The 17,575-nt window shown below is 40.9% G+C and overlaps 1 protein-coding gene across 1 annotated transcript in view; it reads right to left on the bottom strand.

Moving 5' to 3' along the window:
* The window catches only part of CAMK1G (calcium/calmodulin dependent protein kinase IG), a 33,020-nt gene extending 29,240 nt beyond the window's left edge, over window positions 1-3,780 (bottom strand). The window contains exon 1 of the mRNA XM_044446974.1: window positions 3,649-3,780. Coding sequence (XP_044302909.1) covers window positions 3,649-3,770 — 122 coding nt within the window. The 5' untranslated portion in view covers window positions 3,771-3,780. The remainder of the gene's footprint in view (window positions 1-3,648) is intronic.
* Between the last annotated feature and the right edge of the window lie 13,795 nt (window positions 3,781-17,575).

The raw sequence follows: 17,575 nt of genomic DNA, 5'->3' as shown, positions 1-17,575 counted from the left end.
CTAGCTAAGTAGTGTCTATTCTGACTGACAGCAGTGGCTCTAAGGCATTATTGGCTACCCAACCCTTTTAACTCTAATTGCTAGAAAATGGATGTGGGACCTTTGGAATGCTAAACATTGTCTCTTTTCTTGAGCTAGACTGAGAGCAGAGGCCTGTGCAGAGAACATTTCAAAGGGCAATCAGTATTTGGGTGTGAGAAAGAGCCTTTCTACATGATGCTGTTAGTCTTTTGGATCTACTTTCAGAAGATCTACAGAAATTTCAGTAGATCTACAGAAATGAGATCCAAGGGCTACACAGAAAAAATTCCTTACCAGCTTTTCTGTTAAATAACCTGAAGGTGACACTGTCCTATAGTGGGATAATGCAATTACAAGTAGGAAAATAGATTTTATGTCACTTTCAGATATAATGCTCAATTTCCCCTGCTTTAAAGGGTTATAAAAGGTGATTAAAACACACACACACAGAAGTGAAACTGGAGTGTCATGGCATTGTCTAAAGAACCTAAAAAGGAATAACGAGTGTCCAATAAACATCAAGTGTAGAAAACCTCTGTCTATGGAGAAGAATCTAGATTGTGCCTGTTGGCTCTATCCCTAATATGTACACAATGATAACCTCTTATTTTCTTCATTGATCTTACCCAGATAAAAGTCACACATGCCAAAGCTCTCTGCAGTCAAGTACTTCCTCCTAACAATACACAGAAACTGAATCTGAGCACAGCCACTTAAACTCATCTCCCTTCATCCCCTTCCCTATTGCCAAGTTCATGTTTAGAGTGGCAGGGTCAAGCAGAGCATCTTTCAGCCCATGGGAGATGTCCATTCCCCCATGGATGGAAGAGGCCCTCTGCCTCAGAAGTTCACAATCATCCTAAATGCAGCAAGGATGAAGGGAATAGGGACAGGGTAGATTGGAGCCGTATGCTCGGCAAAATGGCATGCACACCACTTAATAAACAAATAATGCAAGGTGCAGACTGCTGTGGAGCCGCGGCACAATAAACTAGGATCAGACTTGGTTCAAAGGTTTTCTGATGCTTATCACTCTAGAATCAATTTTAATCAAAGCTTGGAACATGGCTTGTTGTGACAGATAGGAAGATAGAAATAGGAAATAGAAGATAAGACAGGAAATAGGAAATCAGAGCGAGAAAAAGAGAGTGGAAAAGACCTGGAACTAGACAGGCTAGGCTAGGCTAGGCTATTCTTTGTGGTGGTAGTGGAAATTTTTCAGAAGAACCCTTATGGAAATTTTTAAACCTGTACTTCAGTTGTCTGTCACAACAGTGTGCACTCCACAATTTCCTTCATAACAGCCCATTTACAAAATGATTTCTGACTAGGGCTATTTTCAGTCATGGTCATAATTGCATGTACAAAAATGACTGGAAATAACCCTAGGCAGAAATCAGCCCTTTCCCTCTCTTTTCTGCATCAATCTATGAGTATTAAAACATACAACATTTTCATTATTTTAATGTATATCTTCACAAAACATGCATCTCTGTAGACATTCTGTCTTAAAGTATGCCTTTAAAGCTATAGTATGCATTTTACATGCATTTTGGTGCATTTTAAATGTGAGAATTCAGAGAAATGCAAAGGCCAACAGATAACTATATTCTGAACCATGTAGTACCCCCGGAAATGTGATTCAGACTGTCCCACTTAAAAATGTGGACTAAACAAAATCCTTGAACATCCTTATTTATGACTAGTCAGAAATAATATCAGTTTTATAAATTATTAAATTACAAGGCACATTTATACCCTATTCCTGAACAAGTGTTTCAAAATAAATTAAAAACTTTCAAGTAGAGAATAGTTTTTCAGATTATAATTTGTTCATTTGTTCGTTTTATGATGTCCATATATGTTCACTGGAAATTCATCAAGTTTTCAGCAATTCTTGATCAGAGATCCAAGCAATTTAAAAAAAAAAAAAAGAAAGTGTGGGTTTAGGAATTCTGAGCCTTCATTTAAAATTCATTTAAATGAAATTTAAATAAAATTTATTTAAATGAAATTTAAACCTTTCATTTAAAAGGTTCCAAAACTAACCTTTGGAAAAATGTAAATTAGCACAGTGAGCAAAGTAGTCTTAAAATTTCATTATGAGCAAAATGAGTCCTGCTAGGAAGGGATAACTGACCAGATAACTAGCAAGGGAAGAGGAAAAAATGGCACGAGTGGTACAATATTGGAATCACTTAAATGCCAAGATAAAATTTAAAAAGATGCAAGAATAATGTGAAGAATAACATTGACCATTCATGGACATGGGAAACACAGTTAAGTTGTTTACCAAACAGAATGGAACAGAGCATGTAATATTTCTGTGGGGCTAAACTAGGAAAGAAGCAGTAAAAGCACAGCAGCTATGTCCTGTGCCGACTGTATGTTTTCAGCTTTAACGAATCACAAAAGACAAGGAGTTGCTACCATTCCATGCTTCTTTATGTGTTCTTCCACATATTTGATATATTTACCCATCCCTTCTCTCTGGATCATTGTCAATGTACCAAGCTGTATGCTGCCCATGTTTTCCTTATAACCACCATGTTATAGGCAAAGCTTAAAGAAAGGTACTGGCTCATGTTCAGGCAGCTTTAGGGATGAATGAATCTCTGTTTAGCTTTCTCTTACATTCAATTTTTTAAAACTGCAAGTTCTTTCCAACTTCTATATTAAATTAACAAATTTGTTTTTATCAAGTTCACGTCAAAGAACAAATTGTGCAAAGATGGGGCTTGTTTATCTAAAAATTAATTGTATTGTGTTGTCTGCACCCAGCCAAGATAACACAAACCATGGTGAATAACGCACAATTCATAACACAACAGCAAAGTATGGTTTCTCTTCCTGGGTTGCCAGTGGTTAACAAGTCAGGGTCTGTTAGTGTAGCTGGATTCAGACATAACCCACATTTCAACAATGATCCACTGTTCAATGGCATGTCATATTCCACTCGTACTCAACCCATGAACATGGGTAATCATATGTCTATATGATTGAGTCTAGTCACCAAATCCTTTCCTTCTCTTTCTTACATGCAATACACATTTTTATTCTTAACGAGAGAGCCAGGAAACAGTTTTAAATGCTTTATCTATGCCATTTGCTGGACACAAAGAAGCGGGAATGCAACTTATTCTGTGGCGACTAGATGCATGACTACTTAGTTTCCAGGCCCAAGTTCAGGCACTGATTCTTTTCCTTAAAGCAGAGATAGGGAACCATGAGAAGTTCAGAAATTAAGATGAGGAGCCGGGCTTGACTGCCATTGCCTTGAGGAGCAAGGTTCAAAGCTGTTCTGTCCTTGCAGACCTACCACTTCTGGAAGGCTTAAGGCTATGGAGTGAGTGTTGTGGTCCTGCGGAACAGCCTTCCCCACTGGCACCCACCCCAGGGTGTGATGGAGTTCAACTTCCAGGATCTCCAGCAAATGCTAGTTGGGATGTTGGAGACTCTATTTAGCACCTTTGGAGAGCACCAGGCTGAGGAAGGCTACTGTCATCTGTCAGCCCTGATTATTGACTTTTATTCTTGCAGGTGACATTTCCATGCTGCTGAAAGATGCTCGGAGAGGCAATGTACAGAAACTGTTAAATAATTTGAGAAGTAATAACAAATTCTTACGATCCAAGAGCTTCCATAAAAATGAATGTTTTTCTGATGTTGCTGGTTTGTTTCTTCCAGGAACTACCCTCCTCTTCCTCCGCTGCCTCCTCCTCCTCCTCCTCCTCCTGATTGTGACCCATCTTCTCCAGAGCTGTAGCTGAAAATTCTGACAGGGTATGGTAAAAGAAAAGGGGAGAAAAAGCATTTTGCTTTGATAGTTAGAACAGGCATTTACTAATGCTAACCCATTAAAACATTATCATCTTTCTTATAGGCAGATTTCTAGCATACTTCAGTAGGTTCTCAGATACTTTATAGGTAGCTTCTGAAATTTGATCCCCTACTTATGAACTATGTGCTGTGGCTTTACATAAGATTGGAGATGGTTCAAAATAACTTTTCTTTTTTATTATTATTATTTTGTATTGTATTTACACCCTGCCTTCTTCCCTTAAAGAATGAGAGGGGGCTTAATTCTCATTCCCTTTCCCATTTAGCTTCACAAGAATCATGTGAAGTAGGCAAGGCTGAGGGCCTGAAGTCACCTGGGGAGCTTCTTGGGCAAGTGAGGACTAGAATCCAGATTTCTCAGGTACCAGTCAAACACATTGACCACTATGCTACACTGGCACAAGGGTTCCTTCTCCACTTCATCTTATATAGAGGTGAAGGAACATAACCTCCAGATGTTATCAGACCACAAATCTTATCATGTCGGCTGGGGCTGAATCATGGTGGATTCATCCAACAACACTGGGATGGCCACAGGAACCTCAGCAGACTCAGAGGCTGTGAATCAACTCCATTCTACTACATGACAACTCTGCGACAATTAGAGTCAGTGTGGTCCTCTTCCTATCACTGTCACTGACGAAGAAAAATATTTTTCCTTTGTAAGTTATCTTACTTTACAACTGCAAAACGTGCTGATATTTTGGATTAATCCTCCTTTCTTCTTGAGGAAAGGACTACTTTTTATTGCTGGCTTCCCATGCCCAATTTGATGTTAGATTTTTCTGACTTGACCCTTTCTGTGCTTGTCCTTCATACATAAAAGTAGACCAGTAGTCCTGAAACTTTCTGGACCCAGGAACCAGCTTTAAATACTCTCTTGCAAATAGTATCTAATTTTTGGCATGGTTGAGTTCCCCTCTTCTGCTTTTATTATTTGCAGAGTTGAGAGACATTGCAAACTGGCTCTTAGATTAGGTAGCAGTCTGGACAGAACCCAAAAGCAATCAGGATTAGAGGGCCAACCAGAAGACAGGGTCAGGGAAGAAGTCATGTGTCATGAAGTAGTAAGACCAGAAATGCAAGGCATATTAGAGCTTAAGGACACGTAGGCTCAACATGAAAAGGAAAATTTGTGTACTCCCTCTTGCTCAGTGGAGCCTGTGGTTATCCCAGTTTGGTGGACTGAGGCCAGGCCTTGAAAATTGTTTCCTAAGACACTACAGTGACAATGTTTGCCACATGCGATAATGCTCAGTATTCCTGAAAAGTGGGAAGTCACATTCTAAGAAACACAGCAGGGGTTTTAAGGTGGCTGTGAATGCTAAGTGTGAAGAGACAAGTCCGTTAAGCTGAGTGCCTGCAAGTCTCATTGAAAATCTAAGCCATGCCATAAATTCTTCAGCAGAAAAAATACGTCTTGGCACTTAAAAAGCCTTTCCTTAAAGATTTGTTTCGCTATACCTCTGTTAGAGGTACTTAGCATATCCTAACTGCATGGTGACAGTGCAGGTAGGGTGATTAAAGAACTTCAGAAATGTCCCTTTGAGGACATCCAGTGGGCCTAGTCTAAGGGACAATCAAGCACCTAGAGCAAAACAGGTTGCTCCCTTCCCCGATCCATTAATTGTTTGAGGCTTTCAAGACAGGATCCTGCAGTTATGATGTGTGATGCAACTGCTGTGCTAGCTGTATTATTCCCCATGACAGTACGTTAAATTGATACTACAAAAGATATTAAACCTATTATTTGTACGCATAGCACAGGAATCCTCACAACTGCCATAGTAAATCAATTCTGGAAAACCACAGAGAAATTTTTGACTCCATTTACTTTCATTCTTGTCAAACTGCACCATAATAATTTGGTAAGTTATTCCTAGTAAGATGGCTTTCTGCATTCTCATATTATATGCAAAGCTTGGGAATATTAGATACTAACAGAATCATTTAGATAGTGATGGCTGTAGTTTATACTTGCTTATAAGAGCTGTAGGATCTCATTGTGGCTATGCTAATCTAATTTAATAATCTGCCACTAGAATTTAGAACAAACACACATAAAACTGGATAGCTTCTATAGTGGCAATTTGGAAAGAATTAATGCTCCCAGAAAAGAATTGGCAGAATCCAAACTTGACTGAGTTAACATTTCCATCAGAACAGGAATTAATTAAAAATCCTCTCCATAAATGCTCTCAAATTAGTTTTCCTGGGGTGAAAATGTATTATGGGTCTAATTGATCCAAATGGCTCAGGATGCATCATGACATTAGGACTATCAGAAAAGCAGATAAACAAAAGTGTTGCTTATATTGGGTTGTGCTGACATGAAGCTGAAGGTGGCAGTCACAGGGGTGAGAGTACATTCAATGCTAGAAAGACATTCATCTTTGCAGGAATGCGCAACAGGATTTGAATAACTAGAAATTAAGGGATCAAGCCCATGTGGTCCCCAATAAACTAACAACCAGCTTCTATGAATGCTTGTTCACAGGTCTCCTGGGGCTCACTCCCATGTACCTATTCATAGGATTGGAACCTTAAGGTCCCAGTGGGTTCAAATACTCAGTACAAAAGAAGGGCTGTACAGCTTGCTCTCAGCATGGTTGGGTTAACACAGGCACTCAGAACAAACTGCTTGGAGTGCTGCCATTCTAGTGGTAGCCAGCCAGTGTACAGTAAAACATCAAATGGATTAATAAATGAATAGCCCATTTGGAATGAGTGGCAGGGAAGAAGGTTGCGCTCCTTTAGCAACTGCATGTGCCTCCTGAGAATGCAGTCATTTTGAGAAAAAAATGGCTTTAGGGCAGCTCTTCCCAACCTGCTGCCCTCCAGGTATATTAAACTGCCACTCTTATCATGCTCCTCCATCCATCCTGCTGTCTAAAGATAATGGGAGCATATCTAGACTTCCCCAGGTTGAGGAAGACCACTTTAGAGCATCCTGCCCTCATCATTTCCAATGATCTTCCCATCCTGTCCCGGCTGCTTGAGAGACAATGATGAGAGATGGTGGGAATTGCAGCCATCAACAACATCCTGAGAGCCACATGTTGCCAATTCCTGGCATAAGCTGGGGTACCCTCATGGATGGGTAGGAAACAGAACCTGCATCTTCGCATTCTTACTCCAGCAATTTACCTACACTGACTGCAATGGCTCAAACCAGCCTTTAAATACAAACAGCCCCTTATACTGGGAAATTTTACTGTTGCTTAACCATAATTTGTCTGTTTAAAAAGAGATTCCTATCAGCAATATTAAGGGATATTAAAAATTGGAAACACTCCTGTTGGTTCAAAGACACTGAAAACAGAGTGGGAAAGAATGCTTATTGCCCCTAAGGTTCACACATGCTCCATTTCTCAATTTTTAAGAGAAATGAAAGCCTTTAAGCACATGATTGAATTTGCCAGTTACCAGATAGAATCTTATGCAAAAAAGGTACATCATAAGCAGACAGAAATCAGTACAGTTTCCAAAAATATATATTTTGGAAATATACCAAAATATACCAATACACACGCACATGAAGGCCAAATGATCACTTCTTTTGACAGGCAGTTAAGATTTTCAGTTCCCACTGAAGCTTCATTTGCCACCTGTAATGAACAGGGTTACATGATTTTCTGGTGCCCCAGCATCAGGCTGTAAAGGTTAATTTAAGTGTAGCGAAGAAGAAATTGACTCAGCTGCTGAAGAATGACTACTTCAGTCTGCCAGCTTCTTAAAGGCCAAAATGTGCATTGGTCTTCCTCTGCATTCAAGTGTGTATTCCCCCTCTGTGAACTGTTGAGTCTTAGTAAATTCTGTTTTGCCTTACTTGTGATATATATTTTTGTGTGGGTGGGTGAACACATTTTAGCAAAAGTACAAAATTCCTAATGGAAAGCATTTATTGTTAATAATTGCTGGTATGCAATTCTAATCAACATCATCCTTCATCTATGCAATCTTGTGCCCAAGAAACATCACAAAATTCAACACTGTTCCCTGTGGCTGAGTTACACATTCACAGCAAAGTTTGTTGCCATTGATTCCCACCCTACCCCACTAGTTAATCCAGAGATCTTGGACTTGGATATCAAGGGCAAAGCCTTACTCAGAAGGAAATCCTACTCATTCTGAAAGTGGCTTCACTTCAAAGGAACTAGTATACCCTTTTTCTCAGGGATGCAGAATCGAGGTCAGAGGACCACATTCAGTTTTCTGGGTTTCCCAGATGCCTACCCCGCTTTCCCACCAACCTCAATCTTTGGTGGTTTCACAAGTTCTCTAGGGTTTCCCCTCCATTCTAAAAGTTGAGTGTCTTCCCAAAAGCTCAGTGACTAGTAGAAGAGCTTAAGTTGCCATTGTTGGTATTTCTCCAATCCTGTTGCCTTTTCGCCTCACCTATCACTAGAATGTGGTTCTGGAGTTGTTCTTTAAAATGAAATTTTGTTCTTGTGCTAAAAGAGGCTCAACACTCCTACTTCACCTCCTCAAACTGACTCTTTCTGTGCTTGAGCATCACCACACTGTTTGGGGTGCAGTACAGTAGCCAGCCCTTTCACTTTAATGCAAATCCATTCTGTGTATGGAATTCACTCTCCAAAGAGGTCCGCCTGGCACCGTCGTTACTGGTTTTTCGGCGCCAGGTAAAGACCTTTTTATTTAAACATCATTTTAATTGTTAAAACATATGATCTGGCCAGGGCAACTTCTTCTTCCTTCTCTTTTCTCCTCCTATATTTATTTACTTATTTTATACTGTTAATTTTATATTATTATGTATGTATCTCAGTGTATTTTTTGTATTTTTGTATTTAGTGGTAATTTATTATGTTCTATTGTATTTCAATGTATTTTATTGTGTTGTAAGCCGCCCCAAGGCTTCGGCAAGGGGCGGCATAGAAATGTTATAATAATAATAATCTTCCAGCAGCTTGTTCTTTTCCATGACCTTGCAGGCAGCTATACTGTTGCTTTATAGAACAGTAGCATGCAGGGTATCAGAACTTCTGGCTGTTCCTGGGGGAAGATGTAGCATGTTCCCAACCTGAACTAAATGGCCTGGTGAAATTGCTGCATACCCTGAATAACAGGAACAAGGTGTGGTGAGAGTCCAGGGAGAGAGTGAGAAATATGCCACCAACCTTAGGGCTACTCTACGCTAGGAAGCTGTTCTATGCTTCCAGAGCAAGTAGGTTTGTATCCAAAATGACTATTGATCTGGTAAGCCAAATTCTCATGTAAGGACAACCGAAATGTACCAACTGATTGATATGATCACCTGGTTGTTATGTCTCATTCCACTTGAGCAGAGAACAAGTCCTGATGAGCCCGAGGGCCGATTGACCTTACACTTCAGAGACATGCGATGATTTTTCCTGCCAACGTTCAGTTTTCATGTAGTAGTAATGGGACAGTCTTTCCCCATCTGGTGCCCTCCAGATGTGTTGGACTACAAGTCCTAGCATGTCTTATGTGGATGTTAGGAGTTGTAGTTCAGTCTATTTGAAGAAAAGCAGTTTAATGAAGGCTGTAAATATATTGTTGTTACCGTATTGGAAGCAATTTGGAAAGACCACTGGAATATGGAGTTGAAAGTCACCTGATGCGTCGTCATTCTAAAAGGTTTATTTTGCCCTGTGCCAACACTTTGAGTGTAATATTTTGTGTTCATTTTTGGCTTTTAGGTAAGTATAGAAATTGTTCAACAAATATAACTTTCAATAGCATTTTTCTGGCACTGCCAACAGTTTACATTAACAAATTAAAATATCTTGCCTACACAATGAACAACATTACTTTTCAGAACATTCTGGCAATAGTTCATAATGATAAATTTAGGACTGGAATTATATCAGAATGAAATAGCAGAGGGGATGCATTGAGCTGATAGACTGAACTGTATCGCTTGGACTATGGGAAGGAGGATATAATTTTTGAATACTTTGCCAAATCCCATCTCCACTTTCCTCCTAATAATTTAAAAAGAATACACATAGGAACTGAATATTCTAGTCCAGCTTGTCCCTGTATGCACTTTCAAGTTTTCTACATGCTAATTTTTAACAAAGTAAAAATTAATATAGGTGACCTATCAACAATGTAAGACCTACCTGAAGTTGTACACTCCATTCTACCACTTCATTTTGTCTTCATTTTGCCTCATGGGGAGATAAGGTAGCCACATATGCATCACCAAAAAAGAGGAAATGCATCCCTAAAAAGGACAAAACAAGATCTGGATAATAGCTGAGTGGCCTCGTTAATACATATAGATGCAAATCTAGAAATACTTTTTAGTCCTTTAAAAGAAGTGGATCTCTCCATAGAAGGGAAGCCCATGCCCAGTTATCTGCTGTCAGAATCCAGGCAGCTCCAGGACTCCATCTGTTGTCAACCACCAGAATAACTGCCCTGTTATCCCTCCCAGATGCTGCTGTAACAATTAGGTCCTTGATGAGGAACACCTGGGAGCCCTGGAGGAAGAGCTATATAAGCAAACTCTTCGGCTGGAAGCAGTTTCAGCAATGCAGGTCTCTTGGGTGGTGTAGTGTGGGTTAATGCCTGCTTGAGCTTTGTGTGACTTAGTTCTTGCCTTGATGGTCCTGAAGCATCCTTGGTTATCCTGCTCTAAGGTGGGTGGGTTTTTTTTTTAAATTGCTTTTCTGGTTATTGAACTCTTGCCTCTTGTGGCTATGTCCTTGCTAGGTTACTTTATGTGCTCTTGATCTTGGCCTGTTATCTGTCTTTGCCATTCAGTTGTGGGCTCTCACTTGCCTGAGTCCTTCATATCTGCTGCCCATGTCCTAGATCCTGATACCTGTATGTCTGTGCATATATGAGGGTGCATATATTGATTCTTTGTAGAGGTCCAGCTAAAGCTAGACCTCAGCACCCATGTTAGGCTCTCCTATGACCTGGTCTGCTGTTGGGACCTTGGGTAGCTAGCCTGATGCTTCCAACACTAGGTGCCTGGGCATCACTCCTCCTTTTAAAAACAGCCTTCCACACTAACAGTGGCTATCTAGACTCTTACATAGTTTCAGATGCCAAGTTTCTTATATTGTGCTCTAAACATAGATTACCTTTTTCCTACAACAAAATGTTGTTTGTTCCTAAGCTCATGTGTTTAGCATCAGGGCAGTAGAAGCAAGCTACTATTTCTTTTTCCCCCCCTGTAGTCATGGCAATGCTATGGTTTAACCAAGTTTAAATAGAAAGAGAATTTCTTCTGTAAAAAGTGGGCAGTATCCAAAGGGGTGCTATACCCCTAACAATTCCTCTTCACCAGTGGGTCCTGCTGCTTGTGCAACAGACTTCTAGCACATCTGGAAGCATCCAGAAATGATGGGCAAGTCAGCTGTGGTCACTTAAGGAATCTTTGCAAACTTGTCCTGCTCTAGAGGAGTGCTTCCAATTTTGGCAGGCAGGGGGATTCCTGGAGGAAGCATTCCATCTCCATTGCACAACTGGGGAGTTCCACTTGCACAGCAGAATCAGTTGAAGGGGCTGATTTCACAAAGGCCCTGTTGGAGACAGGTACTGGGAAAAACGGAAGCATTTGTAAAACACGGAACCATGGTGAGGTGTGATCTTGGGGAGAAAAGAGGAATCTTAATTGTGCACGTCACAAATACGGCAGTACATGTGACTGTTTTAAGGGAGAATACTGTGCAACTATTATGTCTTGTTAAACATACCTAGCTGCACCAATGATTCTTGACATTGGTCCCCATAGCCTAGTATGCCTGGTAGAGCTCTCAGGTCTTTCCAAAACCCAGCTTTACTAGTCTGTGGGCCTATATTCACTGGATTAAGTGAACTGAAATATGTGATAAAACAGAGTCACCCTCTGAAAGTTGCACTGTTGTCAATACTGATAGGTGTGGCTTTCCAGGGTTCTTCTTGCCCACCTGGAACTGCTGATGAATGAACCTGGGGCATTTTGCAGGCAAAGCTGGTGCTCCGCCATTTGGCCCCAGCACCTCCTGTACACTCTTTCCTTAGAAATACTGTTACTCTCCCTGCTACCCAGGAAAATTCCAAACAGTGTGAAGTGCAAGAGTTATACAGTGCATAAATAATAAATTGCTATCTTTTAATCACTGGATTGTAATTCAAAATGTAGAATAATGGGTGCAACTAAATTTTTAAGTTGCTTCCTAAAATTTGAACAACTCTGGGGTCTGAAGATAGTCTGTCCACAGTTAGGTCATCATTCAGGGCAATGGATCTCTTATAATTAAACACCTCGCCAATGATTTGTTACCTTGATAGGTAGGATTTGGCTTGAACCCACCTCTACTGCTGATATGAAAAAAACGAAACAGTTCAGATTCCCTACCACTGCCACATGTGCATGCACTCGTGCACACACACACACACACGCACTCCTCTACCCCACTTTGGACTAGACTTTGGTTTTTAACACAGAGGAGTGAATATAAGAAAATAGTGTCTCTGGAATCCGCTACCTGAAATTAAAATTGAATTTATTTCTCAGGCTCCCTGAAAATCTCCAAATGATGAAACACACTGGACAAGCAGCAGTGGCATAAGTGTGAGGCTGACTGAACACCTAACTGTACTCAGTGCATGGTGGTGAGAGCTATAAAGGCTTGCTTTGCTTCCTTTACTGCTCTCTCAAGCATCCATTCAGCAGGACTCTTCCGGGTGGTACATTTACCCCAGTAAATTTAATGCTGTAATTGTCAGTCCTTCTGTATCAATTTTACAAGGCATTTAGAGGACCCAAATGCTAGCCTTTAAGATCTTACCACAGCTGCTAGAACAGGTCCAAATGTGGTGTGCAATGCACAATCAGTTTTGTGGGATCAGTTTCAGCTTCTACAGTCTTTGGGCACAGACAAGACAGCTTGACCCACCTCATGTCTTCTCAATCCTTGCCCATCATGTCCAATTTGAACCAGACATGGGTTTGATTCAGTGGGATCAAGGAGTGTGGTGCACACATCCTTTTGAGGGGCAGTTCATGCTCTGCTTAAGCTGCCCTGAGGCTTCAGCTAATGGGGTGGCATAGCAGTTTACTAAATAAATGAGGCGGTGGTATGACTGCCTATGAAAAATGTCTCCCTCAGTCTAGTGGTTTATAATAGGTTCCACCCAGTGGCAAATGCCCCTTTTGGAGGTAAGGTGCTTTAAAAAGAGGTGGCAACTCAACTGCTTGTGTTATCAGGGGATTCCATTTATATAGACTCATTCCAGTCTAGCCCAGTTATGAGGCAGAATTGGCCCTGGTTCCTCTAATGGATAACCTTGGTTAGGAGTGGGACAGAGGGGGTGTAACTCTGTTATCACACTTGATTTTGCACTGGCTTCTGACACCCATGGGCATGGTATGCTTCTGACTTGATTCCTTGCATTGGTGGCACTGTTTTACAGAGGTTCCACTGCTTTCTATATGGCAGACGCCAGAAAAAGACGGGTAGCCTTGAATGCTATTCTTTCTAGTCAGTGCAGAACACAAACTGCAGGGTGGACAGCTTAAAGCAAATCTTGCTCCCAGTCAATCTGCTTCACCTTTTGATCAGTGAACTCACAAGGACACCATGTGAAAGTTAAGCTTTCCAAAGCCAGTTTGATTAAGCTACTGAAATGAACAGCAAAGAGAGGAGCAACTGAAAAGCCACTGTGATCATACAGCGTGAAATAGAGAAGCTGCGAACCAAGCAGATTGTACTGGAGCGTAATTAGTGGACTAGTGAGGAGGAGCCAGACTTGATGTGTCATCATCCTTATGCATCTTACAAATGTGGAACGAACCTGGGATGGAAAGTGCCAGCAGGGCATTTGAAACAATGTCTTCTATCTCAGTCATCTTGCAAATGTGTATTATGTGCTTTTACGCTGCTTGGCATTTTTAAGTCTCTTTGGGTGAAAACTGAAATCATGTTGAAAAGAATTGATAGATGTGTTATCTTTGGTCACATTTCTTTTGGTCCACTGTTTCTGTTAAAATTTATTTAAAATATTTTTATCCCATCCTTTGCAACAAGCCTCAGGACAGCTTACAAAAGATTAAAATAGCAATATATAATACAGTTAAAACATTTGATAATAACAATAGTTCAAAACTAAAGGAAAGGGAGAAAAGAAAAGGGAAAAATGCAACTGTGTAAAATTGTTAAATTTATTAATTTTAATTATTAAAATGAAGGCAAAATAAAAGTCTTCACCTGGCGCCAGCAAGAGTAGAGTTGGCACCAGGCAGACCTCCCTGGGAAGTGTATTCCATAGTCTGGGTGCAAATGCAGAGAAGGCCCTCCTCTGGGTAGATGCCCTCCGTACCTCCTTTAAAGAGGGTTCCCGGAGCAAGGCTTCCCCTGCTGATCTTAAGGGGAGTGAGGGCATGTAGGGAAGGAGATGTTCCTTCAGGTATCCTGGTCCCTGGCTGTTACAGATTATGAAAGTACCAAAAATGCATGGAAAGAGTACTGGACGGATATCCTGGGGAATGATACATCTATGACACCCTTATCCAAAGCCATGTATTAGTCCTTTGCTGTTGCTCACACTGTCTACAGTGAGGTGGGAGAACATTTGCACTTGGGAGCAGTGGTCCTATAGCCCCTAGTTATTGTCTGGGGAGCCATAGGTTAACTGGGATTTTCAGCTCCAAAAGTGATGGACAGGGTTCTAATCTCAGAGCAGGGAATCTTTGCTGCAATCCTCTCCAAAGAACCATGCCAGCTATCTCTCTGAGGTTGGACAGCCTCTGAAGTACTTCACCCAGACGTTTGAAATGAAAAGCATGAGGTACAGGGAGATATATCTTGCTTTTGCTGCTACTGCTCTGCCCTGGATTCCTGTAAGCCTTTGAGTTTGGGGACTTACAGGCATTGAGGTCTATTCTATAGGATTGTGCCCTTATCTGGCTGTCTCCATGGAATAGGTACATGTGTAACAGAACATGAGTGGCACTTTCTCTGAATGGCTTTCTCTGGATTTCTAGAGTACCTGACTGAATGGAGAGACTCTGTCCCCCACACAAGCTGTCTGTGCATGCAGGCAGTTGGCTGTAGCAGCACCTTTTCTGTTACTGCTTTTCCCTGATACAGAATTGCTGTACACAATTTGAGCATCCTCAATGGCTGAAAAGAAAAAGCCGGAACATGAGCTATTTTCCCGCTCCGATTTATATCCTGCCTTTTTCCTACAAAGGACTCAAGGCAGCTTACATCTTTCTCCTCCTCCATCTTATCCCCCCAACAACCCTGTGAGGTAGGTTGGGCTGAGGGTCTGTGACTGGCCCAAAGTCACCCAGTTGGCTCCATGGCTGAGGGGGGACTAGAACCCAGATCGCCTCAGTCCCAGTCCCATGCTCTTAACCACTACACCACACTGGCTCTCTTGTTGTGTGAATGCTTTTGAATCCAAATCTTGCTAATTCCTTCATTGCTTGATACTTGCTTCCCAATCCATATTATATCTTGCTTTCATTGATTATTCCCCTCTTTATCATAAATACAAAATAATGAGATTTTTTAAATGCTGTGGTTCTGTTTACCTGATCTAGTGAGCCATGATGTGACTACTCTACAAAAATTTTGTAAAATGCTAGGTTATAATGAAAATAATATCCAACTGGGGGCACCTTAAAATTCTAGAACTTTTAAAAGGTTGTATCACAGAATTTCTAGCTGTATTGATGTAGAGGTTCTCTACCAGTACTTGACTTGAATGTGAGCTGATCTTGGTTGTGTGCTGTCAAGCATCTCTGACTTATGATGACCTTATAAATGGAAATGAAAGCCCTCCAGAATGTCCATGTCCTGTCATCTCTTGCAGGTTCAAGGCTCTGGCTTCCTTTATGGATCCAGTCCATTGCATATGTGGTCTTCCCTTTCATCTTTTGCCTTCAACTTTCCCTAACATGATTGCCTTCTCCAGGGAACCTTGTCTTCTCATGATGTGTCCAAGGAAGAACTGCCTCAGTTTTGTCATTTTTGTTTCTGGGGAACACTCTGGCTTGATTTGCTCTAGGGCCTCCTTGTTCATCTTTGTCTGTCCAGGGTATTTGCAAACTTTCTTCCAGCCCCATGTTTCAAAAACATCAACTTTCTTCCTATCAGTTTTCTTTACTGTCCTCACACATAGCCTGTGATTGGGAATATGGTTGTTTGGATTATCTTGAACTTGGTCTCCAGTGAGGTGTCCTTATATTTGATGACCTTTTTCTAGTTCCTTCACTGCTTCCCTTCCAAGTCACAGTCATTAAATTTCCCTTTGATGACTGAATCAATTTCACAATTTCAAATTCTTCATTATTAACAGTAAAATTATGTAATTCTTTATTTATGATTTTTGTTAATATTCAGCAGTAATCCTGCTTTTGTGCTTGGTGCTTTCATTTTAATCAGGAGTTGTTTCATTACTGCTTTTTGCTAGTCCATAGTATGGTATCCTCTACATATCTTAAATCAGTGATATTTCTTCTGCCAAATTTCACTCCTTCCTCTGATCCCAATCCAGGGTTTCTTATGATATGACCTGCACACAGATTGAACAAACAGGGAGATAAAACACATTCCTGTCTGACATCTTTGCCTATGGGAAACCATTCTGTATTTCCATATTCTGTCCTAACTGTTGCTTCTTGTCCTTTGTACAGGTTATGCTTCAGGACAATCAAATGTTGAGGCACCTCCATTTCTTTCAGGACCAACTATAGCTTCTCATGATCCTAAGGTTTTACTGTAGGTTATTATGCATGTATAGTCTATAAACGGATGGGTTGTTTTCTGGAGTTCTTTGGTGCACTCAGTAGCCAATGAGGATTTGTTGTATAATCTCAGGTGCCTCTTCCTTTTCAGATCCAGCTTGGATGTGTAGCATTTCTCACTCCATATACAGGGTACCATGCTTTGTTGCAACACTTTGAGCATCATTTTACTTGCTACTTGCATGGGAAAGTAGTGCAATATTTTGCATCTCCTTTCTTGAAACTGGAATATATATTGAACATCTCCCACCATTGTTTAGTTTTCTGTACTTTTGCCATCTATAGTTCCCAGCATTAGGCTCTTCTCCAGGGAGTCCTTCCTTCTCATTAGGTGGCCAAAGTATTTGAGTTTCATCTTCAGTATCTGGACTTCTAAAGAGCAGTCAGGGTTGATCTCCACTAGGACTGACTCGTTTGATCACCTTGCTGTCCAAGGTACTCTCAGGAGTCTCCTCCAGCACCACAATTCAAAGGCCTCAATCCTTTGGCACTCAGCCTTCCTTATGGCCCAGCTTTCAGAGCCATACATTGCAACTGGGAAAACCATAGCCTTGACTATACGCACTTTTGTTGGCAGGGTGATGTCTCTGCTTTTTAGTATGCTGTCTAGATTTGCCATAGCTTTTCTCCCCAGGAGCAAGCATCATTTAATTTCTTTGCAGTCCCTGTCTGCGGTGATCTTGGAGCCCAGGAAAATAAAATCTGTTACTACCTCCATTTCTTCCCCATATATTTGCCAGGAAGTGAGAAGAACAGATGCCATTTTCTTAATTTTCTTAATGTTGAGTTTCAAGCCAACTTTTGTAGTCTCCTCCTTCACCCACATCAAGAGGCTCTTTAGTTCCTCTTCACTTTCTGCCATGAGAGTAGTATTATCTGCATATCTGAGGTTATTTCTCCCAGCAATCTTAATTCCAACTGGTGATTCATCTAGCCTCGCCTTTCTCATGATGTGCTCTGCATGTAAGTTAAATA

This window comes from Varanus komodoensis, unplaced genomic scaffold (assembly GCF_004798865.1).
Source record: "Varanus komodoensis strain SLA01 unplaced genomic scaffold, ASM479886v1 scaffold1, whole genome shotgun sequence".
In the NCBI taxonomy this organism is placed as follows: Eukaryota; Metazoa; Chordata; class Lepidosauria; order Squamata; family Varanidae; genus Varanus; species Varanus komodoensis.
Note: the sequence above shows the minus strand (reverse complement) of the source record. Positions and strands in the feature narration are given on the sequence as shown.